This window comes from Periplaneta americana, chromosome 7 (assembly GCF_040183065.1).
Source record: "Periplaneta americana isolate PAMFEO1 chromosome 7, P.americana_PAMFEO1_priV1, whole genome shotgun sequence".
Taxonomy (NCBI): domain Eukaryota; kingdom Metazoa; phylum Arthropoda; class Insecta; order Blattodea; family Blattidae; genus Periplaneta; species Periplaneta americana.
In genome coordinates, this window is record NC_091123.1 from 150,003,847 (window position 1) to 150,030,949 (window position 27,103).

Consider the following 27,103-nt stretch of genomic DNA (forward strand, 5'->3'; position numbering starts at 1 on the left):
GATTGAACATGTGACCTTGACAAAGCGGGAGGCCCAGTCCTGTATGCATCATCTGCGCGATACGTTGATAGTACAGTCTGTGTAACACACAAGTAGACTTCTTCTATACTTCAAATGCCTTAGGCCTTGATAATAATGAGTCCGATTTTTGCAGGACTGTTTTTATGCAAAAAACATTGTATTAGATTCGGGCCAATACAGGTACCTACAGTTGTACAATTTAATGACAATATTTCGTATATAAGAGAAAATATTCACTTCATAACATTATTTTTTTTGCAAATCTAGTCTTTCAGGTAAGGCTCCCTGTAAAGCAGATTTGAATAATTTCAAGGGAAAAATTGTTCTGGGGCCGGGTATCGATCCCGGGACCTCTGGTTGAACGTACCAGCGCTCTGCCAACTGAGCTACCCAGGAACTCCACCCGACACAGTCTCAACTTTTTTCCCTTTATATCCACACAACTCGGGTGGACTGACGAAACGCCAGAGACCCACATCGAGTGCACACAATCTCTGTGTGACTTGGAATTGTGGTTTTCTGTTAACGTACACAGTAACATATATTATGCAAATCTAGTCTTTCAGGTAAGGCTCCCTGTAAAGCAGATTTGAATAATTTCAAGGGAAAAATTGTTCCGGAGCCGGGTATCCAAGTCACAGAGATTGTGTGCACTCAATGTGGGTCTCTGGCGTTTCGTCAGCCCACACGAGTTGTGTGGATATAAAGGGAAAAAAGTTGAGATGGTGTCGGGTGGAGTTCCCGGGTAGCTCAGTTGGCAGAGCGCTGGTACATTCAACCAGAGGTCCCAGGATCGATACCCAGCCCCGGAACAATTTTTCCCTTGAAATTATTATTATTATTTTTTTTTTTTTTTTGGTTTCCAAAATCGAATACTTGACATCGTTATTATTAGTTCTGCTCCATTTTACATTGTACACAGAAGGCTGTGGACCAGTGAGATTTTGAATTGACATGTTTATTCTTTATATCAGAGGCTTTCCAAATCAATCAGAGAAGAGTTCTATTATCAAGAGCTCAGAACAGAGTAATCGCAAGCCTGGAAATATAATTTTACCTTTACTCATCTTCATTCATGAACATAGGGACATTTTAAACTCTGTAAGTCTACTACACGAGATCAACAACTTCACTTCCTCATATGATGGAAGCCACACTAGAATTTCTTCTACCAAATAATCCAGTGCCCTCGTTCAGGCTGAACCCATGATACTTTGTTTCAGATTCAAGAATGGTGACCATCAGATCACAAAGAACAACCAGCTTAAAACTAAATCTGTTGTTTATAGTGAATACTGAACAAAAGAAAAACTGCGCACACTTCTCATATTTACAGTGCAAGAATGTAAAAATAAAGAAATAACCATATAAAAATAAATAAATGAGTAATTATTTATAACTAAATATGGACAATATCTGCGTTTAGGCTCTTGTACAGTTCAAAGGTTGGACAAAACCACATAGACTGCATGCCAAAATTACTAGGGAAAATTCAAATCTTCAAAATCTACCCTCCTTCTCTCAAAGAAGCAACATTTAACATAAGAAGCAGAAGAGAGAGGAAAACTAAGAAGAGAAAAAATAAAGTGTAGGTTCTGGGTGAATATGCACTGATACACAGAGGCATATAAGGGGAAGAGATGGAAAGTACAAAAAAACACAAAGAATGTGCCTGAATTTCTTGTTAAAAAAGAGACAGAGAGACATTTGTCTTTAATAATCATTTCCGTTTTGCTTGGGGTTGCCTTTTGTATTATTAGATTATTACTCAAACATCGATTCCATAACAATGTCACATTAAAAAATTCAACTTCTGCACTGCTATGTATAAAACTTGTTAAATTTTATAGTCTGATTGAAATAAACAAGCTAAATTTATAATTTTTTCACGCTGAAATCATACATACAATCTGTGATTGTAAAAATAAAAAAATAAAAAAAAATCTTACATAAAATCGATATTAAATCTTTACAAATATGCTCCTTTCGATCAAAATAACTTATAACAACTAGGTACAAATGGAATAAGGTTTAAAAGAAGACTTAAGTTGTGGAATTAACCCAATCAACAGACTATGGGAGATCCCAGTAATTACAAGTGAACCACACAATCTATGTAACACTCACCTGCTGAGCTTTCTTCATCCTCAGAGTAGCACGGTTATCTCGGGCTTGTTGTAGAAATGGAGTTTTTTGTTCCGTAGGAAGAGCTCGCCACTTCTTTAAAATCTGCTTATATCGATCTGCCCAGACTGAGGATGAAATATATGTATGACACAGTCAGTAACCAAATTATAAGCAAACATTCGGTACCTTCATTAAAACTTAGAACTGATTACCACTACCATTACTCAAATGACTGATTAGAAGAAAAAGATCTAAAGTAAAATCTCTTTTAAAAGTAAGACACAATATGAACTATATGCAGGTTCGATATTTATGTTATAATCAACTAAAATGAAGCACCAGCAGCTCCAAAATTCTCAAACTTTTTTTTTTTAATTTATAGCGTCAATGAAATGTGTTCTATAGTGTCAGTGAAATGTGTTATAGAGTGTCAGTGAAATGTGTTATAGTGTGTCAGTGAAATGTGTCCTAAAGTGTCAGTGAAATCGTCATAGTGCCACTACAGTGAGTGAGATGAGAGTAAAGTGAAAGACTATTGAAACTTAGGTAGGGCCTATACATATGTAGGTTGTATTGTAAAATTAGGTTATTTTATGTTTTATTATTAATTTAATTATTGTGTTAAATTGTATTGTGTATTCTTATTGTATTGTGTATTGTTTATATTGTGTATACCACTGCCATCGGGTGCTTGCCCACTTGCAGTGTAAATAAATACATACATACAATTGAAAAAAAACTAAGTGGGTACCAACTACAAGTATTCTTGGTTATTCTTTTCTATACAGCACTTCTCTCAGTTTCATGTGCAATATATAAAGGTTTTTTTTTTTAAATCGATTATAAACTCACAGGTAATATTACTGTTTTGTAGACTCTTAGTTCTGTAGAGGAGTTTGGGCTCCAGAACTTTTTGGAGACTGCAGTAGCATTTGTGTGCCTTGGCTAAGCAGTATATGATTTCCTTCTCTAACAGATTTTCATTGTTAATCATATATCTCAGAATATTTCTACTTTTTCAAATTCCCAACTCTATTTTAAATGTGTTTATTTTATTCGAGTGCCTTCATATGTTCGTACATTTGGTTTTAGAAACTGATTTTTAAACCAGTGTCTTTTGATTCATTGATCAAAACTCTGAATAATTGTATCATGTCTGCTGCTTCCCCTATTAAAACAATATCACTTATGTCAGCCAGTATATAAAATTTGTTTAAATTCAAATAGGCCCCATAATTTTCCTTTCTAATTTTCTGGACTGACTTTTCTGAATGAGTGAGTGAGTGAGTGAGTGAGTGAGTGAATAAATAAATAAATAAATACATACTTACATACATAAAGAAATAAATACATAAATAAATACATAAGTAAATAAATACATAAATAAATAAATACATAAATAAATAAATAATAAAAAAATAAAATAAAATATTACAAGAGATAGTCCAACTCCTTGCTGACACCAGAATTCGCCAGGAAGCTGTCAGATAGATACTCCCACTAAATACCATATCTATCTTTGAAATATGAAGGTGAACTATGATAGATGGTATTGTTTTCAGCTCACCATTTTAGAAATGTAAGACCTAAAGAACATCCTTCATTTCCCCCCACACCTACTATAATGAGGTATTTAGAGGAAATAAGGTATTTCTGTGCCACATTTATTGTTAAATTAAAAAAAGAGAAAGACAGAAAACATGATACTTAAATGTCTGGTACTAGTATTAAGAAATGGTGTTGGTTTTCATAAAATAAAATAGCCAATAGAGAATTTAACTACTTAAATCTCCAGACTATTGCCAGCAATACTGTATGCTACAACTTGCAATCTCTGAAATGCGAAATATGAAGCATTACATTTTGGAAGAGGGCACTAATGGCAAACGAATATTGAAGCTGATGAGTTTAAATGGTACAGCTTTTCCACAGAAGAAATTACTGTAGAATTTAGGCTCCCAATTAATTAAATTACAAATTAAGACAACAATGTTGTAACATGGAAATCTCACATCTATAATAAGGAAGAAAATGTGTGATTTACATTTCAAATAATAATGCAGTACTGGGAATTTGTAATACTTTCTTTCATAAAATGTTAATTAAGTATTCAGTAACTCTATCAAATAATAAAAAATAACAAAGTTACTAATTTCGTCTCTAAGAGATGTATAGTATGTCCTCGATGTATGCTCCAAGCTGTGAAGAGTAGCAATGCAAGGGAACATAATGCAATATACAAATACCACCAAGATTTCCCAGCCTTGAAGATGACAGTTGATGGTTGAAACTTGTTTTGAATAATTTTGTAAACCATAAACTCACTTCCAGATTGTTTCATAAACCCTGGTGTTACTACTCTTTCCAATGCAACTCATACACGAAGAGAATCAAAGTTTAAAGCTATCATCTTATATGTATATGTATTTATTCACTGCAAATGAGTAAATACTCGGTGGCAGTGGAATACCCAGTTATGAAGGATATTGTTTTCTCTCAGCAACACATAATATTCCATAACTATTTAAAAAGGGACTTTTATGATTAAGACCTTAAATGTGTAATTTGTAACACATTATAATACGGCATTTTTGTAAATCGTTTTCCGTACTGTTTAACAGATCGCAAAAATCAAATAATATGGATTACTTCAATATTTGGTTCCTCATATACAGCCGAGGGTAATGTCACTGTTACTATGTTGCTTCAAATAAAATTATACAGTAATTCTAAAGAGGAGACGGGATTTTTCCTGGCCTATCTAAACAATACTAAATTATTATTTATGCAACGAAATGAACAAAACCTGTTATTACTGTAGAACACTATCACACAGTTTCATGAAAAATAATATGTGACGTTTCTTTATTTCCTCAATGAAAAGCATTATGCTGGTTTCATGAAATTACAGATTATTCATAAAACTGGTTTGTTTTAAACTCACTATAAAACACCTGTTAGATATATAACTCTCTGCTGTTTTCCATTTGAAAACCACACAACAATATTTTCAGAAAGTGCTCCATTCAAAATCCAAACTTCGATAATAAAGTTAACTTACGAGGAAATTCTTTCTTCCACTCAGGATGATTCAAGTTGGCATACAAGACAGATGATATAGTGGCACTACTGCCCAGTGCTTCATCTGCTTCCATTTTCAAAGTACTCTGACGGTTTGAAGAAGGTGTTGACGAAGAGCTACCATCAATACCCTCAATATCTGCTTGTGAAAGCCATGGGCTCGCAGGCTCTGAGAAAGGACTACTGTAATGCAAATGATATAATTAAATATTAATACCCAATCGTTTATAGAGCTTTAGTACAAGTATCAATACTCCTAAATCTAGATACAAAAGATTTTTTAGACTATTTTCACTTTTGGGAATATATCTGAAAAACGTGAAGTATGGTAAATACAATATTCAAAACATCTTTCTTCTGCGCCTCGAACACTCAGATATATTTACAGTAAAAGAAATAATCCAAAATAAGTTTGTACAGATATTTGTAACTCTGCCAACAAGACAATAAAGGCAAATCATGTTTAAACATTCACAGCAAAGAAAGTAATATAAATGAGTGCCATAAAGATAGAATTTTCCATTACATACGAGGGGGATCCAGGAAATAACGACCGTTTTGTTGTAATAATTAAAAAAAATATATTTATTTGAAAAAACAAAGTCTGTTACATAACTGAAGCTTCCTTTACTTCTCTACATAATCACCACCTACATTTAAACATTTGTCGTATCTGTTCGCTAGCTTTAGAATTCCCGTGTTATACTCCTGTGCCACCAGTTCATTAAGCCAGGTGTTCACTGTCTTCTTCAACTCTTCATCACTTCCAAAACGCGTACCACCCAGAAAGTCTTTCAGCTTAGTGAAAAGGTGAAAATCGCTAGGAGCAAGGTCTGGACTATAGGGCGGATGAACAAAGATTTCCCAACCGAATTGATCCAGGAATTCTCGAGTTGAAGCAGCAGTGTGCAGGCGGGCGTTGTCGTGAAGAAGCACAACTCCTCTCGAAAGCATTCCTCGCCTCTTGTTTTGGATGGCTTGCCGTAGTTTTCGTAAAGTCTCACAATAACGATTTGCATTGATCGTAGTGCCTTTTGGCATGAAATCCAGCAAAAGAACACCTTTGACTTTTTGTGTTGAGAGAGTCTGTTTGAATTTTCTCGGTTTCTTGGGTGATAAGGGATGATGCCACTGACGTGATTGGCGCTTGGTGTCTGGGGTGTTGTGAGACACCCAGGTCTCATCACCAGTCACAATTTGATCAAGAAAGGCATCTCCATCTGTGTGATATCGCATCAAGAATGTCAATGTTGAGGACATTCTCTGAGTTTTGTGTTGGTCACTCAGTTCCTGTGGAACCCATTGTGCACAGATTTTGTGGTAGCCAAGATGTTGCGACACAATTTCACCAAGCAAAGAACGAGAAATGTCAGGAAAGGCAATATGCAATTCGTCGAGTGATGTGCGCTTGTCTTGCAAGATTCTGTCGTTCACTTTAGTCTTTAGGTCTTCTGTGATGAGTGATGGGCGTCCGGGTCGAGTTTCATCATGGACATTTGTTCGCCCATTGTTGAACATTTCGCACCATTTTCTCACATTTCTTTCATTCATTACAGTATCACCATACACTTCTTTCAATTGCCGGTAAATTTCTGCAGGTTTCAAATGTCGGGCATTCAAAAATCGAATCACACTCCTCACCTCACAGTCGGCGGGATTATCAATCACGTCGTTCATTTTGAAGTAACACAAAATGCACAATGGCGACTTGTTGCAACCAGTACTTACAACATTATGAGAACACATGTTAAGGAAGCCAGTTGACCTTCAAACAAGGAAGGGGAGTCAGCTGCGCGGCGGGTATGTGCAAAGGTCGTTATTTCCTGGATCCCCCTCGTATTATATGTGTTTCACAACAATCTCTTTTTCATGTTGCAAATGATATCACTATTCATAATTTATTTTATAACTATCAATCAAAAGACATACATATTATATAAATTAAAAAACACACTCCAAAAAGACAGACTCGTTTTTTGAATTACACATAACACATTTACGTTATACCAAAATAAAATATTTGACTTCATTTATACATTGTATGGTCTAAGTACAGTGCAGGCAGTTTAGAATCCCATAACGCTGCTTGACCAGTTGGCGGCCCGAGCTCCATGCAATTTCTGGCATACTACTCAATGAAAGCACGACACTCTTTCTGCCTATAGTCAGTCGTAAGTGAGATTTTATCGAAGTAGGACAGTTGTGTTTATAAAATAGGAGCTGCCTTGGAACACAGTCCCCGAAAATCTCCGACCTGCATTCCAGGTCAGTTGCTTTCTAGACAGTCATACTTTTCATATCCCACACCACATCCACACTTGTCTGTATGTGATGCGTTTTTGTGGAGGATAATGAAAGAACAGTGTTTCAAACCCATTCTACATAGTCTAAATCAGGGCTGGGCATCAGGAGTGAATTCAGTCTTTAAACAGGGATGTTCAATATTTATCCGTCACGGTATCAACGTTGCGCGGTGTTTGGCAGGGAAGAAAGGGATTGAAGAGAAGTCATGTGACGCCCTGTGAGAGAGAGTAGAATTCGCTCTTGGTGCCCAGCCCTGGTCTAAATGATCTTCGTGAAAACACTGACAAAACAGTTCTGCACAATGTAACAAGAGAGCAGCGTGATCTGGACTCTAGCATGAGAGAATGTATGGAACATGTCATATAAAATGGTGGAAAACGTGTAGAACACACAGTTATAAAACAGATATTGTGTTGTGTAAAAAAATTATCACAGTATTTCTGTTGCCTTTTTTTTTTTTTTTTTTTTTTTTTTTTTTTTTTTTTTTTGGATCACAGGAATCTAATGTGATGATAGGTAGCCTCTAAGAGTAACGACAACACAGTGCAATGTGTTCAGGGTATCTTGCAACATACTGTAGAGCAGGCTGTGAGTCATGTATTAATAGAGGCTTCCTATTAGATGCAAGCCTTCAGAGATATCTGTCCACAAAAAAGAAAACTTCACAGCAAGAAACAGCTGGTAAATTTTGTTTGGACACCTAGTATTCATGAACAGCATTTTATCAGGTGACGTAAGTCCATGACATAGAATTGGCTTTCATTTTCTTCTGAATAAAACCATGTGGAGGATTTTACCACCCAATACAACTTACCACCTTCAGCTATGACTGAAACCGCGAATTTCGAAACTAATGAGCCGCAATGAAACAACATGACTGTCAAAGTCAGTTCTATACACCATGGGGGTTTGTCTCTCATTCAGTTTAGTGACTATACAAAGATAAAACCAAGAAGGTTATACATTTCACAGTCTGTTGCACTTACTTGCTGTATTCTGAATGATACGGTGAAGGAGGTGGGAAGCTGATTGGTGACAAGTTCGGTTGACCAACTGATGGAAGAGGGCCTGACACTTGTGACCTGTTGAGACCTGACTGCAAGGCTGTTAACAAAAACACACAAAATAAATATCACTAGAAACCTTCTCCTCCATTCTAAAGTCACCTACGCCTTCTTTAAACGAAATTATACAATCCCACAATCACAGTTGATTCTGACACATCAGATGAGTCTGTTAAGATGTGTAGCCAATAATGGAAAGGCTGTGGGTTCAAGTCTCATATCATGCAGGTTGTGTTAATGTGGGAACCAAAGAATATTCTACAAATATATTTGTAATCGATTTTATGCTATTGTACACAACTCCAGAAACTTTGGATGTCTTATAAATTCCAGTGCTGTGTTGGAATAATATTCATTAAGTCAAAGAACATACAATACCTAAATGTATTATTATTATTATTATTATTATTATTATTACTTAAGTTGAATGTATGATTTTTTTCTACAATTTGGAATTTCTCTTTCGAGAATCTTTCCTTTCCCATTCTGTCCTAGGGTAGTGATCGACATGATTTTTGTCGTCACACTCTCCCTAGCTGAAGAGGCGAATTGAAGCGAAACAGAGAAAAGCGCAAAACAATATATGTATTCAGCTAGGGAGAGAGTGACAACAAAAATCATGTCGATCACTACCCTAGGACAGAGTGGGGAAGGAAAGATTCTCGAAAGAGAAATTCCAAATTGTAGAATTTAATACACCTCACAAATGCTGATTTGCCTTTTGACTTACGTCTTTTCGCTTCGCAAATGTATGATTTTTAATGAGCTATGTTTATACTTTAAAGTATCCCTCCTGTGAACAACCAGCTCAAGTGACAGCAATTGTCTGAATAGTGCAAGTTTGTGAAAGAAGATGTAATTTTTTATAATTTTTTTGTCTGTTTTAAATACATTTTAATGTTCTCCTTTCCAGTCCATTAGAAAGAACAACAACCAAATTTCTTGGCTTAAAAATCGATAATGTGTTAAATTGGAAAAATCATATTAAAGAAATTACCCCCAAACTAAATTCAGCTTATTTTGCTATGCAAAACATAGTAAATATCAATACCTTAAAAACAATATACTTTGCATACTTCCACTAGGTAATGAGTTTTGGAATAATATTCTGGGGAAATTCCACAGATAGTAACAGTATATTCTCATTACAAAAAAAGAGTAATTAGAATAATAGTAGGTGCCAAATCTAGGGAATTGTGTAGGACTATTTAAAAAAAACTACGAATAATGCCCATGGCTTGCCAGTATATTTTTTCATTAATAATCTTCCTCGTATGTAATCATGAAAACTTTGTAACTAATTCAACAGTTCATAGCATAAATACACGTCAAAAAATGACTTTCATATTCATCAGCAAGTCTATCGTGCTATCAAAAAGGAGTGCATTATATGGCAATAAAAATTTTTAATAGCCTCTCTATTGATATGAAAAATGAAACTCAAAACATAAGATTATTTAGGGCCAAATTAAAGAAGTACCTAATTTCTCACGCCTTCTATTCTGTAGGTGAATTCATGACATTCAATAACACTTCATGAAATTGATACTAAAACTTTGTGTTGTACTATTAGATTATATTGTAAACCTCATCTGTATATATTTCATCTAGACTGTGGCTATAAATTAACACTTGATAATAGTATTAAGTTTTTTGACTTGTTCCATATTCTAGCTGTAAAGCAATGTATGAATACTATGGAATGTTAATACAATACAATACAAAGAATGCCACAGATCTATACAACATTAACCAATTTTAGTGCAATTACCTGGATGGTTTACACCAGATGGAGAAACCAAATTGGCACCCTGCTGCACAGAAGATGTATGAACTGGGGTGCTAGGAGCTGTTCCAACCGAACCCAATGGGAATACGGATTCCTGAGATTCTTGGGACTCGTCTGTGAGCACGCCTTTGAAAATCTCTTCTACATCTTTACTGTCCATGTTGGGTAATCCTGTTCAATGACAAAGTTCAAATTGTTAAATGCACCAACAACACCAACATTCTAAGTCAGTGATATCTTCATTCTTCCTATATGTTAAGTTCTCTCATTGTACATCTCTTCTTCCCCTTGATATTACAACAGATATAAGGTTGCACACGCACATGTACACACTGTTGCAAAACAACACTCTTGTAGTCTAGGTGCTAACAAGATAGAATCCAACATTACTAATACAAATACGCTGTGTAAAGCTTCAAACAAACACACACACGTACACACAGAACGATTTACAAAGCTATACAGAATATCAAGCATCTATGAAGCTTATTTCTAAAGCCATTTCAATAAGGAAGTTCACGTAACTATGAGTCCAATTTCGAATAAATGCGAAATTATTTACATTTTGAAAACTGGGTAAAAATGAGATAAAAAGAGTGGCATGATTAGAAGATAATCCTACAATATTAAAATTATTTTAGAAACAATTTTAATATTTATTTAATAATTGTTCATTATTTAAACATTCCCCAACAAAAATGTAAAACAATAATGTAATCGATTTAAAAAGAAGTGATGTATGTATGACCAGTCATTTTTATACAGATATTTTTACATCTTCAATCCATGCTTTCTAGCTCTTTCAAATATATATGATTGGATGCATTTACATCATATTTATAATAAAACCAGTTTTATCTTCAATGTTTCTACGTAATTTCTTTGATAATGCTTCAACTCGCATAATTACACATAAATGCCTAAAATTCTGTTAGATTATTTCTCGTAAAAACAAGCTACTTTCTAATGATGATGATTAGTTATTTATGTAATATGTGTAAAATTGAACTTGTTTGCACAAGTGGAAAGATTCCCAGTATGAGAAGTAGGAGAGTTCTGAAATTACACAAGTGCAAAAAAGTACACATCACAAACAAGTTCCATATATAATTTAATTTAAATTATTACCATAACAAAAAAAAAAAATCTAAAAGAAATGTTATTCTACTCTCATAATAAAAACACATCCTACAATGTCCAACAAGAACAGAATCTCTAGATTACAGCAAGTCATGGATCGATTTTTAACATTAGTAGTAACATCATTCTGTTTATATAGTGTATAGTGAATAATATAGCATATCATGAAGTGTGTGATGAAGTTACTTTACTGCACACATATGGTGAAGTAACTAACTTTATTGCAAGGTGTTCAGGAAACATTTTTTTTTTTTTTTTGTTATGGTAGTAAAGAAAATTATATTCAAAACAGCATATGTAAAAACGGTCAATGTGTTTATATTTACACTCTTCCTTCTCCAGTTCTCTTCATTATGAATGAAAACAGACCACGGATTTTTATTTACCTCACACTATCTTCCCCTTACCTCACTCAAAAAGTAAAAGGGAACAGTTTTAATTACAGACAGAGAAATATAATATTTCTTATGCAATAAAATCATAAAAATCACATTCAGTTGAAGTTCAGGATGATACACTTCATTTCCCATCATTTAAATTATTCTATTGATAGGCTTTGTGTGTATCCCTTATTAAACAAGACTTCACCAGACAACTCAGTGCGCGCACACACGAGAGAGAGAGAGAGAGAGAGAGAGAGAGAGAGAGAGAGCTGTGTTTACATTCTAAACCATTTCCTGCACCAAACAACAAAGTTGAATACTTTTGAAAGTTACTTCATGCAAGCCTATCATCATAAATGGTGCTTATCCCATACTTCACTTTTCATTCCCACTACTACACTTAATTAACTGTACACATTGTTAAGAAATTGCAACTTCACAGCATCTTTCTCTTCACATTCCACATTACTAGAGCTGGGATTTCTATGTAAATACATACTCTATTCCTCGCCACTCAAATGCTCAGAAAATAGAAATATCAACGAATCACCATATTAGGGTTTATTATACTATTTAACTTTTCATTTTACATATTTTTGACAATTTTACATACCGGTATGCCATATCATTTAAAATAAAAACTACATATTTTGTGATTTTCTACTGCATTTGTATATTAATTGCAAATTTGTTATTAAACACAGTTTGGCTGGATATAATAGCCAAAAGAATGTGCAAATAACTAAAGCATGGAAACACTTCATTTGGGTTAAGATAACCTAAGCACATGCTCCCTTCACCACACTCAATTCTAAAATGAGCCTCAGGATGGATGGTTTTCTAAGAATTTTGAGAAGATGTAAGAGGTACCCGTCTCTTGTATTGTATTGGAAACAGCCAATCCCCTAACATAACTGTCCAATCAAGCTTACGACCTCATTCTTGTCCTATAATGTCTCAAAGTCATTCTACTTTTATATATGCGATAGAAAGTTGAAGTCTGATAGTAAGTTATCATCTAAAGTTTTCTTTTTTTGATATGGCTCCATTCGTATCTTGCTGGCTACAGAATTAAAATTGTGAAATAATATCAATAACTCCTTCACAACTGACGATAAAGCTGTAATTTATCAAACTAACAACAACAAAACTGGACGTTCCTTGAAATCACAATTGGAGCAAGATGTATGGAGAAGAAAAATAAGCACTTGAGTTCTCTGAAAAAGTATATGTAACTCAGATGTAGAATGTTACCAGTTTCGAGTATTAGTACATGAAAGAAAACTTTTAACATAATACAGATTTCGTAATCATATTATTTGTAGTTTCATTAGAATTATACTAGAAAAAAAATACATTCATGCAAAAATTATGGTCATTTTGCAAAAATTATTGCGCTTTTTTTGCTGTGTATTTCTATGCTCTCCAGCACCACTAATAAATTCAAATGTCCCTCAGTGACAGTAAGCTAACATAGCAGAAACAAAAAATACAAAGCAACACTACCTGGAAGTCAATACACAGGTTGTTGAAATGTGTAGTAATTTCTAAATAGTAATATCCATAGTTTGAAGCAGTAACATTTGAATTGAGAGGAGGTTTTACTTTAATGGACACGTTCAGAAAAGAGAAATAAAGCTGTCCAACTGTAAGAAATATACAGATCACAAGTCACATATAAAACAATTACAATATCAACAGAACTGATATCTTCCTTACAGTCAAAGTTTTCACTGAAGAAAATAGCAATAATGACAAATTCACAAGGGATATGAACAGCCATAAACACGGAAGTATTAATGAAATGAGCATGCGGACAACACATGCATAGACATTTACATTACCTATGACTGAACAGGCTGAACCTGATGAGAATAAAGTAAAACATGACCTGCAGCCCAGATGCAGCCCTTCAGACAAAGCTGACAATCTCTATAGATATTTATTACTAAAAATATAATAAATTTTATCCACGCACTAAGCTCAGAATCTCTTTTACATACAGATGGACATTTTGTCTGCTCCAGTTCACGATGAAAATAAAATATGGGTAATGCATTCAAAATTAAATATACTAGGATCCACTGTTAATGTGTCTGTAACACAACCTCCCCCCCCCCCCCCCCCACCAAGTTGCAAATTTCTTTAATCATGAAATACAAATAGGTTTTCTTTTCTACTTATTAGGACATTATTTACCTAGCAACAAAATACTCCAACTAAAATTGGATATTTTTAAAAATGATATCAATCATTCAGAAGAATATAATAGAATCCTGAATATATATTCCAATTAACTGATTGGTGGATTATCTAATTCTCCCTTAACCTAATGTTTCCTTCTTTTCGTTTTGGCAGCAATATTCCTTTATCACTTGCCCTGTTTAACATCTACTTGGAGAATTTAGTGAAGAACTGTTTCCAGAACATGGGAGAGGTGATACTAGGAGGAAGATGAATAAAGTGCATAAGATTTGCTGATGATATGGCGTTCTTAGCAGAAATGATAGGATACTAAGGGACAAGCTACTGAATCTTAATGACAACTGTAAGCAATATGGGATGGTGACAAATGCAAACAAGATGAAGACCATGGTTATCAGAAGAAAAATAAAGACGGTAAACATGTGAATTCGAAATAAGGCAGTAAAACAAGTGAACAGCTTCAAATACTACGGATGTGCTGTAAGTAGTAACATGAGCTGCTGTCAGAAAATCAAAAGGAGGATAGAATGGCAAAAGAGCTTTTAACAGAAAAATGAGCATCTTCTGTGAACCTTCGGAAAAAGACATAAGGAAGAAACTAGTGAAGTGCGGCATTGTAAAGCGCAGAAACATGGACATTACAATGAAGTGAAGAGGAACGACTGGAAGCTTTTGAAACAAGGGTATAATAATGGAGCATGTGAAATGGAAAGACAAAATAAGAAATGAAGCTGTGCTAGAAAGAGTGAGTGAAGAAAGAACAATGCTGAAACTATCAGAAAGAGAAAAACTGACTAAGAAGAAACTGCCTACTGAAGAATGCACTGGAAGGAATGGAGAACAGGAAAGAAAGTTTGGGGCAGAAGAAGAAATCAGATGCTTGGCAACATTATGATATATCAATCATATGTAGAAACTAAGAGGAAAGTGAAAAAAGAGAAGACTGAAGAAAGCTGGATTTGCAGTGAAAGATCTGACCTTGGGCAGAAAACAATGAATGAATGAATGAATGAATAATTAAATAAATACCTGTAACTCAGAGTAATCAATAGTTCAGATGTCGACAATACAGTGTACAACAAAGTGATAGTTTGTACACTGAGAACTATCTTCTCTTATAAGTATTTCTACTTCACTTCAGATGATACAGAACTAATCAAAGAGTGTAGGGAAAAGTGAGCAACAACTCCATAAATTACATTATACAGAAGATGTGTAAATAGCATAAACTCTATCATATTGCTATTATTTTCATATTAATATTTCAATAAATGGCGAGAATTCCAAAATGCTGCTGCTGCTGCTGTTGTTGTTGCCCAATGGAGATGAGATTCAATTGACTTGCACCATTTCTTCTATTGCTTTCCAGTGTAATTCTACTATTTCATAATTTAATAGCTTTCTGCTGTCTAGTTTTTGACAGTGGAGATGTTCTTTATTAAGAAGTTGTCCATTTTGGTTGCATAATGTGCACTTTAAGTCCTCTATTACTATATTCCAATTCATTAAAGATGTTCTGACAAATACTCATAGCCTGTGAATAGTCTGAATTCAGCCACTGCAGATCTTCTTGGTAATTTCAGAATGTGTAATTGGAGATGATATTTGCATATGGTTTTCCTTCAATTTTATTGTTTACTGTGTGTTGTGTTCATTCTTTATGCGCTGATTCTTGTAGGGTCTGCTGCTCCGTTCTTGGCAAGCTTGTCTGCCATTTCGTTTCCTGCAAAACCTATGTGAGCAGGGATTCATTGTAGTACAATCTGTTAAACTCTTGTTTTAAGGAGTTTGATCTGTGTTCTGATATCATGTATTAACGGTGAGCTTCCCAGAGTTGCAAAATGCTGTACTCTGCACTTTGTATATGAAAATCAGATGTGATACAGATTATTCGATTTCCTTGAGTAACCAAACATTCACTCCAATCCCGAACGCAATGGATAATTAAGATCCTATTATTCCTTCTTTATCTGAAAACTGTGAAATTCTTCACGATCTTTTCGTCAACAAATGCAAACTGGAATCAATGTTACGCGAAGTTACTTGTAATATTTATGTAATGAACTGTGCATTATTGTTATTTCCATCTCCTGAAATTAGTTAAACTGATGCCCATCTCCTGGAATTCACACCAGGGTAAGATTAATTATGCCTCAAAACAACATGCCAATTCTACCCATAAGGATCACTCTAAAAGTAACGCAGCACATTAAATAGATCACACTTTACTCAACAGTGTTTTTTTTATCTGTGCAACGTGTAGATATATGTCAGTAATTTAATTTCTATACATAATCTCCATCTCTTGCAAAATCTCTACAGCACCTCAGAACATGGTAATACCTATTCAGATACTGAAACTCCAAAAGTGCCCTTCTAAGTTACTTTTCAGTCACCATAACAGAATCATTATCCTTAAACTGCAGTCTTTCAATAAAATAGGTGAGAGTGCCAAGTCTGACTACAAAATGGTTGAGGCAATAACCTTCACAGTTTGCAGACTGACATATGGCCAGGTCTCGTCATATAACAGCAGAACATCTTCTACCTAGCATACAATCAACTATGGTACAGATGAGTATCGAATTCTTCGGCATTCGCATATAAACATCGGAATTAATAGTGATCATTATAAGGAAACCCTCGCTATTCCAGAAAAATGTTGTCATAACAACTGATGTAATAAGTATTGCCAAATCAAAAGTACAGTCCTATTGTGGCATAATCAGAAATCGCCTATTTTTAAATCAAGGACTGCTTTCATGGAACAGACTTTAAGAATGATGACTTGGAAAGGCTATAAAAGAATTGTTCCAAAAGCGCAGGTTCCAAGTTTTACAATGCAGGTTTTTATACTCCTCTATGAAAGAGTAAGCTATGACAGATTTTTCGGAAGACATGGACCTTTAATTTTTGCAGGTAATTAAAGAATTCGCAGTATTTAAAAGGTTAGATATTCTTCGTCTTCAGATGAAGAGAAGGGTAAGGAGAGTATCTTAATAATTGCAGTTGTTATAAGAAGCTAATAAAGTCATATGAATTTAACTACTTGAATGACCCAAATGTATAGACTATCCTTCTCATCATTCTGCTCACCTGAAGATGAAAGTACATCCAAACCTTCAAAACACTGAGAGATTGTACGTACTTCACCAACAATGGAAAAATTTTTAATTGCACCTCTCCTATTGAAGTAAAAGAAATTAAGAAAAAATAACATTTTGTTCCTAAAAAAATGTATGTACAAAATATGCACATAAGAAAAGCTGCAGAATAATAGGTAATTAAAAAAACTGTGCATTAATTTTTTAGAGACTCCTGTTTTTCAATTGGGAAAAGGGGCATCTCAATTGTGTCAATATGAAAGACATTTCTACTTCAGTTAAAAAAGACGGGACTTCCTCTATTTCAGTTAACCCGGGAGAAGTCACTACATACAGAGTTGTTTGGGGCTGCATACCCGGCATTTTGCCGAAGCAAGCGCTGTAGTACTTTTTTTTTTTGTTATAACTTTACAGAGGGATGAAATAGTGAAGTGAAGTAACGACACATGTTTTGTTAAGACATAGAGCTTTCTTTTGATGTAACATACTATATAGTTTCTTTGAAAAGGATGTTCACACCTGTATTAATACTGTAGTTCCTGGCCCTATTATATGTTCAACTGGAATTCGTATTGAAAATTGTATGTTTTTACTTATTTTATAAAAGGATACGTTGTCTAACGAAATACCTGCATTCAAAAAAAGGTTTAGGAACTTCTAAAGAGAAATATAAACCCGAATAGGATAAGAAGGCCAGTAACTTTACAAAGACATGACAGTAATTATTTCACCATAACTGAGCCACTGGTCTAACAAATATTTTTCTACAGAGTTCTGCATTTTGTTCGAAATTCAAAGAAAATTCTTCTAGCAGGTAATAGCCAACACTTAAGCTAGAGAGAGAGACAAACTTGGAACCGCTTCCATTTTGGTGTGGTTGTCTTAACAAAATGCTCATATAGCAACCACTGCTGAATTAAAATGGAAACGAAAAGCAAGAGGACTGACGCAGGGCTACAACGTCAGAGGGGCAAAGTCCGATTTTTAGACATTTTTAGGGAAAGGAAGAGACAAAATATTCACGAAACTTTTTTTATAAGAAAGAAGAATTCTGCTAAACCACATATTACTGCAATAATAATTATGTTTTCAACAAATTTTCAGAAGTACCCTACTACTGAAGGACTATTTCCTTCTTTGCAAGGACACTAATAAAATTTCCTTTGCCTGTTAACTTAGTACTGTATTTAAATTATAGAATTTCATCATTCATTAAAATATTCGAGAGGAGGGGGAGGGCACTGACAAATGTTCGTGGGGGGGAGTGGGAGGGAACCCACAATTCCAATAGGCAGCCCTGAGTGATGTGACAATTCGGAACGGATGTTTGGTTTCAAAACATACTGGACAATCCAATTAAAGTACGATCCACACTTTACATAAAATTAACTTCATGTAAGGTAAGACAATACAACAATGTTAATTTGATGCAATTCACATCACATAAATCCCAACCATCACATCAAATGTGACTTCCTCTTGTTCCAAGGTCACAGTTTGATGAGGCTACTTCCCAATGGAGCTCTTCCATGGCATCAAGATCGACTTCTTATATCTTATTTCGTATGAGTCATGTCACGTGAAAATATTCTAAAGAATGACGAATGTCTTTGATGTTGATATTAAATGACGAGTAAATACAGCAATAATGGACATCATAAATGACGTTGCTATGATGTGACACTGGTTTGGCGTAAAGTGTGTGAATTGCATTTAATACTGCAATGTCATTTCCATCATGAATATCATATTACTTACCTACATTTTTTCCTCTAACTTACAATAAACAAAATTTATAAAGTGTATCCCTTAAATTTTAATGTATCTTAAATTTTCAGTCTACTTAAAAGTACAGTCTTCCAACAGCACTTACAGATCAGAAAATATTTTAGACATTTCTTTGTTCTAGAGTCCTACAAATTTTTATAGCAATGATGGCACTGATGACGGAGCTGAAGCACAGCAAAATAAATAAAATTAAAGCACTGTACCAGAAAAAAAGTCTGCATCATAGCCCAATCTAGCCGAGGGTAAGATTTGAGCTTGAGGATTATCAGTCAATTAGTCCACTGTGAAATGTCCATTATCATTAACTGTCCAGTACCAAAAATGTCCCCAGTCATCAAATGTCCAACATAAAATATATCCACAGTCTCTAAATGGCCATTATCTTAAATGTCCAGTATCAAAAATGTCCACAGTTATTAAATGGCCATTATCAAAAATGTCCGGAGTTAATAAATACATGGTATTATGAATGTTCAGAACAATATTTATTACATATAAATTAATAATTTAACAATGAAATGTAAGCTAAATTTATAATATTGTTACCTATTTTATTTTCTAATTTTCTTCTGCACTGGGGTCAGCATGCAGCTACATATGATATGAAAGTGCTATTGGATATTGTTTCACATTATTGTTGTCCTTATATTTATTTTACTGGTATGCAATCCCTTCAATTTGCCATTGATATGTAATACACTTCTTGTCTTACGTTTATATGACCATTGTGAACTTGTATATTATTTTAATGTACCGAAGTACATATAATATTTCCATGCAGATATTCTGCGTCAGTCGACCTGGTTGGCAAGTTGGTACAGCACTGGCCTTCTATGCCCAAGGTTGCAGGTTCGATCCCGGGCCAGGTCGATGGCATTTAAGTGTGCTTAAATGCGACAGGCTCATGTCAGTAGATTTACTGGCATGTAAAAGAACTCCTGCGGGACAAAATTCCGGCACATCTGGCGACGCTGATATAACCTCTGCAGTTGCGAGCGTCATTAAATAAAACATAACATTTTATTCTGCGTCATCATATGATGAAAGAGTAATGGAACGGAGAAAAACTCTCTCCGGCACCGGGATTTGAACCCGGGTTTTCAGCTCTACGTGCTGATGCTTTATCCACTAAGCCACACAGGATACCCACCCCGGCATTGGACAGAATCGTTTCAGATTAAGTTCCAACTCTTGGGTTCCCTCTAGTGGCCGCCCTCTGCACTACGTCATAGATGTCTATGAACGTAGGACTGAAGTCCACATATGTGCTGAGGTGTACTCGTTATGAGTGACTAGTTGGCCGGGACCCGACGGAATATCATATGATGACGCAGAATATCTGCATACAAATATTATATGTACTTCGGTACATTAAAATACATATTTATGATATGCGTAAATCACTTTGTGATTTAAGATGGCGCTTATTCCGTCGGGTCCCGGCCAACTAATCACTCATAACGAGTGCACCACAGCACATGAGTGGACTTCAATCCTACGTTCATAGACATCTATGACGTAGTGCAGAGGGCGGCCACTAGAGGGAACCCAAGAGTTGGAACTTAATCTGAAACGATTCTGTCCGGCGCCGGGGTGGGTATCCGGTGTGGCTTAGTGAATAAAGCATCAGCATGTAGAGCTGAAAACCCGGGTTCAAATCCCGGCGCCGGAGAGAGTTTTTCTATGTTCCATTACTCTTTCATCATATGATGACGCAGAATATCTGTATGGAAATATTATATGTACTTCGGTACATTAAAATAATATATATGATATGCGTAAATCACTTCGTGATTTAAGACGACGCTTATTCCGTCGGATCCCGGCGAACTAGTCACTCATAACGAGTGCACCTCAGCACATGAGTGGACTTCAGTCCTATGTTCATAGACATCTATGACGTAGTGCAGAAGGCGGCCACTAGAGGGAACCCAAGAGATGGAACTTAATCTGAAACGATTCTGTCCGGCGCTGGGGTGGGTATCCGGTGTGGTTTGGTGGATAAAGCATCAGCACGTAGAGCTGAAAACCCAGGTTCAAATCCCGGCGCCAGAGAGAGTTTTTCTCTGTTCCATTACTCTTTCATCATATGATGACGCAGAATATCTGTATGGAAATATTATATGTACTTTGGTACATTAAAATAATATATATGATATGCATAAATCACTTCGTGATTTAAGACGGCGCTTATTCCGTCGGATCCCGGCCAACTAGTCACTCATAACAAGTGCATCTCAGCACATGTGTGGACTTCAGTCCTACATTCATAGACATCTGTGACGTAGTGCAGAGGGCGGCCACTAGAGGGAACCCAAGAGTTGGAACTTAATCTGAAACGATTCTATCCGGCGCCGGGGTGGGTATCCGGTGTGGCTTAGTGGATAAAGCATCAGCACATAGAGCTGAAAACCCGAGTTCAAATCCCGGCGCCGGAGAGAGGTTTTCTCCGTTCCATTACTCTTTCATCATATTGTGACAGCGACGTGAGAATCGAACTCACGACCAGCGTCCCGCAAGAAAGCAGATCGCACAGGCTCCACGGAACATTGAGTGACGTCGCGCGGTGGAGAGAAGAGAGAGGGTGTATTACGTCAACGCAACGAGTCTGCGCGCAGCTGCTACTTGACGCAGTGGATGTGGAACGACCTTCTCGACTATTCCAGACGTCTGTCGATGTAGAGATATTGAGATAATTCTCTACACACCTGTAGAAGGTTCTCGCAACTATGATTTTGCTATAAAAGAGCAGGCGCCAGCGAACTAGTTTCAGAGTTTTCAGTTATTCAGTCAGTGAGAAAGCCAGAGCAAGCAAGCCAGCCGGAGTTCGACTCGAGTGTGCGTCCGCATCTGCGTCAGCATCCGAAGGCCTGAGTTCGAGTGCAGTGGACCGCAGTTGGAGGGACCTGAGTTCGAGTGCAGTGGACCGCAGTTGGAGGGACCCGAGTTCGAGTACAGTGAACTGTCTCTGAAGGTCTGTGGTTCGAGATACTGTGAACTCGAGTGACTGAGATGGAAGAACTGTAAACTGAGAACTGATAGTTCTGATTTGTAAATAGTACTGTGTAAATATTAGTTAAGATTAACAGTTCATTGTTGTGCGTAATAGTCCAAGTAAATTGTCATTGTCGTCGGTGGAGTGCTATAACGAATACTGTGTTGAGTGAAGATCCAATTGTTGACGAGAGCGTTAAGGTGAATTGTAGAAAGGAATTATTGTTGTGACGAATAAATTACATTTTTGTTACTAATAAAATTCACACTGGTGTCAGAATAGGGACATTATCGACAATGGAGAACCTACAGCAGATCCTGCAAGCCATCGCAGAAATGAAAGCAGAAATGAACATGCACATTAGTGAAGTAAAAGATAACATGAACAAGCACATCAGTGAAGTGAAGGGCGACATAAGTGAAGTGAAAACAGAGATGAAAAGTGACATAAGCGGAGTGAAAGATGACGTCACTACACAAATCGAAAGTGTTTCGGCCCACGTAGATGGAATTGTCGCCATTGTGAAAGACGAACTTAAGGCCGATCTGGATAAATTAAACCAGAATTTTACAACTATAAACGAGACAGTAGCCGAGTTGAGACAGGAGGTAGACCATTTCGACGGAAAAATCCGCGATCTCGAGCGTCGTCAAGAGCAGACGAGTGAGGTGATGGACCGACATGCTGAAGAAAACAAGCACATTCTCGCGTTGGTGGATCGCCAGGCTAGAGAACATAAACAGATAGTTGCCGAGGAAGTTCGACGTGCCATGCAAGAAGCGGCCACAGAGTTGAGGACTCCATATAGTGGCCCTGCGGAATCATCGCCTTCAGCCAGACATCACAACGTCAAGACGCCGAAGTTCGACGGTACGACGTCTTGGGCGATATTCCGTCGCCAGTTCGAGGCCATCGCAGCACATAATGGCTGGACCCCAGCGGAGAAGACTACTCAGTTGCTGACCGCGCTTCAAGGACAGGCGTCGGAGATTCTTCACAGCGTTCCAGAAGATGGGACAGCCGCTGAGATAATGGCGGCCCTGGAGGGACGTTATGGTGACCATCAACTTGCTGCAGCATTTAGGACCCAACTAAAAACGAGGGTCCAACAGTCAGGCGAGTCCCTGCAAGAATTCGCGATGGCGGTGGAACAACTGGCCCATAAGGCGCTCAGGGGCCTACCTAATGACTTCATCGCTGGAGAGGCGGCCTACACCTTCGGCAGCGGAGTTCGAGACCCAGAAATAAAGCAACAGCTACTCTTGGCAGAGCATCGCACCATCAATGCAGCTCTGGCGGCGGCCCTCAGGATGGAGGCAGCCAAGTTGACGGCGAACGTCTCGGCATCGCACCGGATTAGGAGCGTCGCGGCGGCCGACGTCGAGGAACGTCAACCGAAATCACCCGAGCGACGAAGACGAGGAGTGCCCACCTGCTGGTCCTGCAGCGAGCCTGGACACCTGAGGAGGGACTGTGACCGATCTGGTCAGAAACAGGAAAACTAAAAGGGGCCGATGCGATGAGGGGCACGTCGGCGCCGTCATCACCATCCCCTCGGCTGATCTTGAAGACGGTTAACAGAAGATGCGACGATGGGCTGATTGCTGACGGATGGATAAGAGGCCGCCCATGCAGAGTACTGGTAGACACCGGGGCGTCGCTCACTATCGCCAGACCGGAAGTCGTGCGTGGCCTACCTGGGAGGACGCCGCTGCGCCGGTATGAGCTACGTACTGCCTCAGGCGAGAACCTGCCCATCCAAAAAGAGTTTTCCTGGACTTGACCTTGGGAAAGAGGAGACTGGAGATGTGGGTGTTCGTCGCCAACATCACTGAAGACGTCATCCTGGGACTCGACGCCATGCGGATCTTCGATGCAACGGTGGACGTCCGGCGCCGTATCCTCCGTTTTGGTCAGGATGAAGTGTTCCTGAGGGACGTCGAAGACCAACCCATGGCCAGCAGACTCACCTTGGAGAATCAAGTGACAATCCCAGCAGGCTGCGAGATGGTGGTGACGGCAAGACTGGACGGACAACCTAAGAGAAACCTGCTCCTCGATTCGCAAACAACTCCGATAGATGGGGTTTATGTGGCCAGATCCCTACTCCCGAATCAGAAGGTGGTACCGGTGAGGGTCCTGAATGTCACCAATCGGGACAAGGAGGTGCCTAGTGGAACTGTACTAGGTAACGTCGAGCCGGTGGTGTCTGTGACGTCGCTGGCAGAAAACGAGGAGTGTCACCGACCACGTCCAGATCTAGACCCATCACTGAAAGAGCTGGCTCGAGAATTGCCGGCGAATTTAAGCAAAAGAGAAAGAAGACAAGTCCACGATCTACTGACAGAGTTTCAGGACGTGTTCAGTCTGTCTGAAAACGACTACGGGAGAACGGAGAAAGTTCAGCACCGCATTGACACCGGAAATGCTCGCCCAATCAGACAACCTCCTCGACGCGTCCCTCTAGCTAAACAGAGGGAGATTGACAGCCAACTGGAGGGCATGAAAGCAAGAGGGGTCATCGAGGAATCCGACAGCCCTTGGTCATCACCTGTAGTGCTGGTGAAGAAGAAGAATGGGGACCTGCGTTTCTGCGTGGACTACAGAAGACTGAATGACGTCACCAGGAAAGACTGCTTTCCCCTCCCACGAATTGACGACACCTTGGACACCCTGGCCGGAGCAGAGTGGTTCTCGACGTTGGATCTCAAGTCAGGATACTGGCAGGTGGCGCTACATCCTGAGGACAAGGAGAAAACGGCATTCTCTACAGGCCAGGGACTATGGCAGTTCACCGTTATGCCGTTCGGCCTCTGCAACGCCCCGGCTACATTCCAGAGACTAATGGAGTCCGTAATGAGAGGCCTGACATACGACACCTGTTTGCTGTACCTTGATGACGTCATCGTGGTGGGCAAGACTTTCGGCGAACAGCTGTTGAACCTGAGGAAAGTGTTCGAGAGACTGCGACAAGCCAGACTGAAGTTGAACCCGAAGAAATGTCATCTATTCCAGAAGAAGGTCAACTACTTGGGACACGTAGTAGGGACCAACGGAGTGGCCACGGACCCGGAGAAGCTACAAGCCGTCAGAGGATGGCCGAGACCGAGGGACAAGCAGGAGCTGCGCTGCTTTCTCGGCCTCTGCACTTATTACAGAAGGTTCGTAGCTGGGTACGCCAACATCGCTAAGCCTCTAACCCAGCTGACCGAGGAGAAACGACAATTCCAGTGGACAGACGAGGCGGAGTCATCCTTCCAGTCGCTGAAAGAGGCGCTCTGCACTGCTCCTGTACTGGGATATCCCATCCCTGGAAGGAAGTTCACGCTCGACACGGACGCTAGCAACGTAGGCATCGGCGGAGTACTCTCTCAGGAACAGGACGGGCAAGAGAGGGTGATTGCCTACTTCAGCCGAACACTATCCAAGGCTGAGAGAAACTACTGTGTGACGCGTAGAGAACTTCTTGCCATTGTGGAAGCCCTGAAGCACTTCCACAAATATTTGTATGGCCAGGAATTCCATCTGAGGACAGACCATTCTGCACTCACCTGGCTATTGGGCTTCAAGAATCTGGAGGGGCAGACCGCCCGTTGGGTTCAACGTCTGCAGGAGTACAACTTCACCTCTGAACACCGACAAGGGAAGAAACATTCCAACGCTGATGCCCTGTCACGACGTCCGTGCCCGGATGGCTGCAAACACTGCCTGAAAGTAGAAGAGCGGGATGGCGCCCACGCAGTAAGAGCAATTGCCGCCCAGCCAAGCCCAGGATGGGATAACGCCGCCATAAGGAGGGAGCAGATGGAGGACCCAAACATTGGACAGCTACTACGTGATGTGGAGTCCGGCCAGAGACCAGTATGGGCCGATATCGCCAACCGTAGCACCACTTACAAGAGCTACTGGGCCCAGTGGGAATCCTTCACTGTCAAGGACGGTATCCTGAAGAGGATTTGGGAGTCGGCCGATGGAAGGACCCGCATAGAACAACTTGTCCTGCCCAGGAGCAAGGTGAAGGAAGTGCTGGAGGAGACTCATGCTGGAGTGACTGGAGGCCACCTGGGAGCCAACAGGACGCTGGACAAGTTAAGGCAGAGGTTCTATTGGTTGCATCAGAGAACCGACACGGAACAATGGTGCCGAAGATGCGACACCTGTGCAGCAGCCAGTCGCGGACCAAGGACACGCAGCAGGGGAGCCATGCAGCAGTACAACGTGGGAGCTCCTTTTGAGAGGATCGCCATCGACGTTGCTGGACTGTTCCCGGTCACGGATCGCGGGAACCGCTACCTGCTAGTCGCCATGGATTACTTCACAAAATGGCCAGAGGTGTACGCGATTCCCAACCAAGAGGCTTCGACGGTGGCCGACGCGCTGCTTGACAACTTCATCTGCCGATTCGGGGTGCCCCGGGAATTGCATAGCGATCAGGGGCGCAACTTCGAATCCAACCTGATGGGAGAATTGTTCGAGCGTCTGGGGGTGCATAAAACCAGGACCACTCCCCTCCACCCACAGTCCGATGTTATGGTGGAACGCTACATCAAAACCTTGGAAGAGCATCTGCGGAAGGTGGTGTCCAACCATCAACGAGACTGGGATGCCAGAGTCCCACTGTTCCTCTTGGCCTACAGAGCTTCGGTCCACGATACAACAGGGATGACACCGGCAAACATGGTCTTCGGGAGAGAGCTGCGCCTGCCCTGTGATCTGCTGTTTGGCACGCCACCCAGCGCCGACCAGCCAGCAACTGACTATGTGGCAGAACTCACCGAGAAGTTGAATGGAGTTCACCAACTGGCCAGAGAGCACCTCAAAATGGCCAGCGACAGGATGAAGGTGCGCTACGACAGATTGGCCAACTCTGCAGGATTCCAGGAGGGCGACCTGGTGTGGCTGTATCGACCTACCAGGACCAAAGGGAAATCCCCAAAGCTGCAGCGTGCCTGGGATGGACCATACCGCGTGGTGACCCGGATCAACGACGTGGTGTACCGGATCCAGCGACAACCTCGAGGGAAGATGATGGTGGTGCATCTGGACCGATTAGCAGCCTACCAAGGGACTGCCCGGGACGAGCAGCCCTAAGGAGGGGGCAA

General features: G+C 39.1%; 1 protein-coding gene across 12 annotated transcripts in view; it reads right to left on the bottom strand.

Moving 5' to 3' along the window:
* Positions 1-27,103, bottom strand: part of LOC138703582 (histone-lysine N-methyltransferase 2C-like) — a 235,804-nt gene that overhangs the window by 141,730 nt on the left and 66,971 nt on the right. For all 12 annotated transcript variants that reach the window (XM_069831570.1, XM_069831573.1, XM_069831575.1 and 9 more), the window contains 4 exons: positions 10,369-10,557; positions 8,520-8,637; positions 5,210-5,412; positions 2,149-2,273 (listed from right to left, as the gene is read on the bottom strand). In XM_069831570.1, coding sequence (XP_069687671.1) covers positions 2,149-2,273; positions 5,210-5,412; positions 8,520-8,637; positions 10,369-10,557 — 635 coding nt within the window. The remainder of the gene's footprint in view (positions 1-2,148; positions 2,274-5,209; positions 5,413-8,519; positions 8,638-10,368; positions 10,558-27,103) is intronic.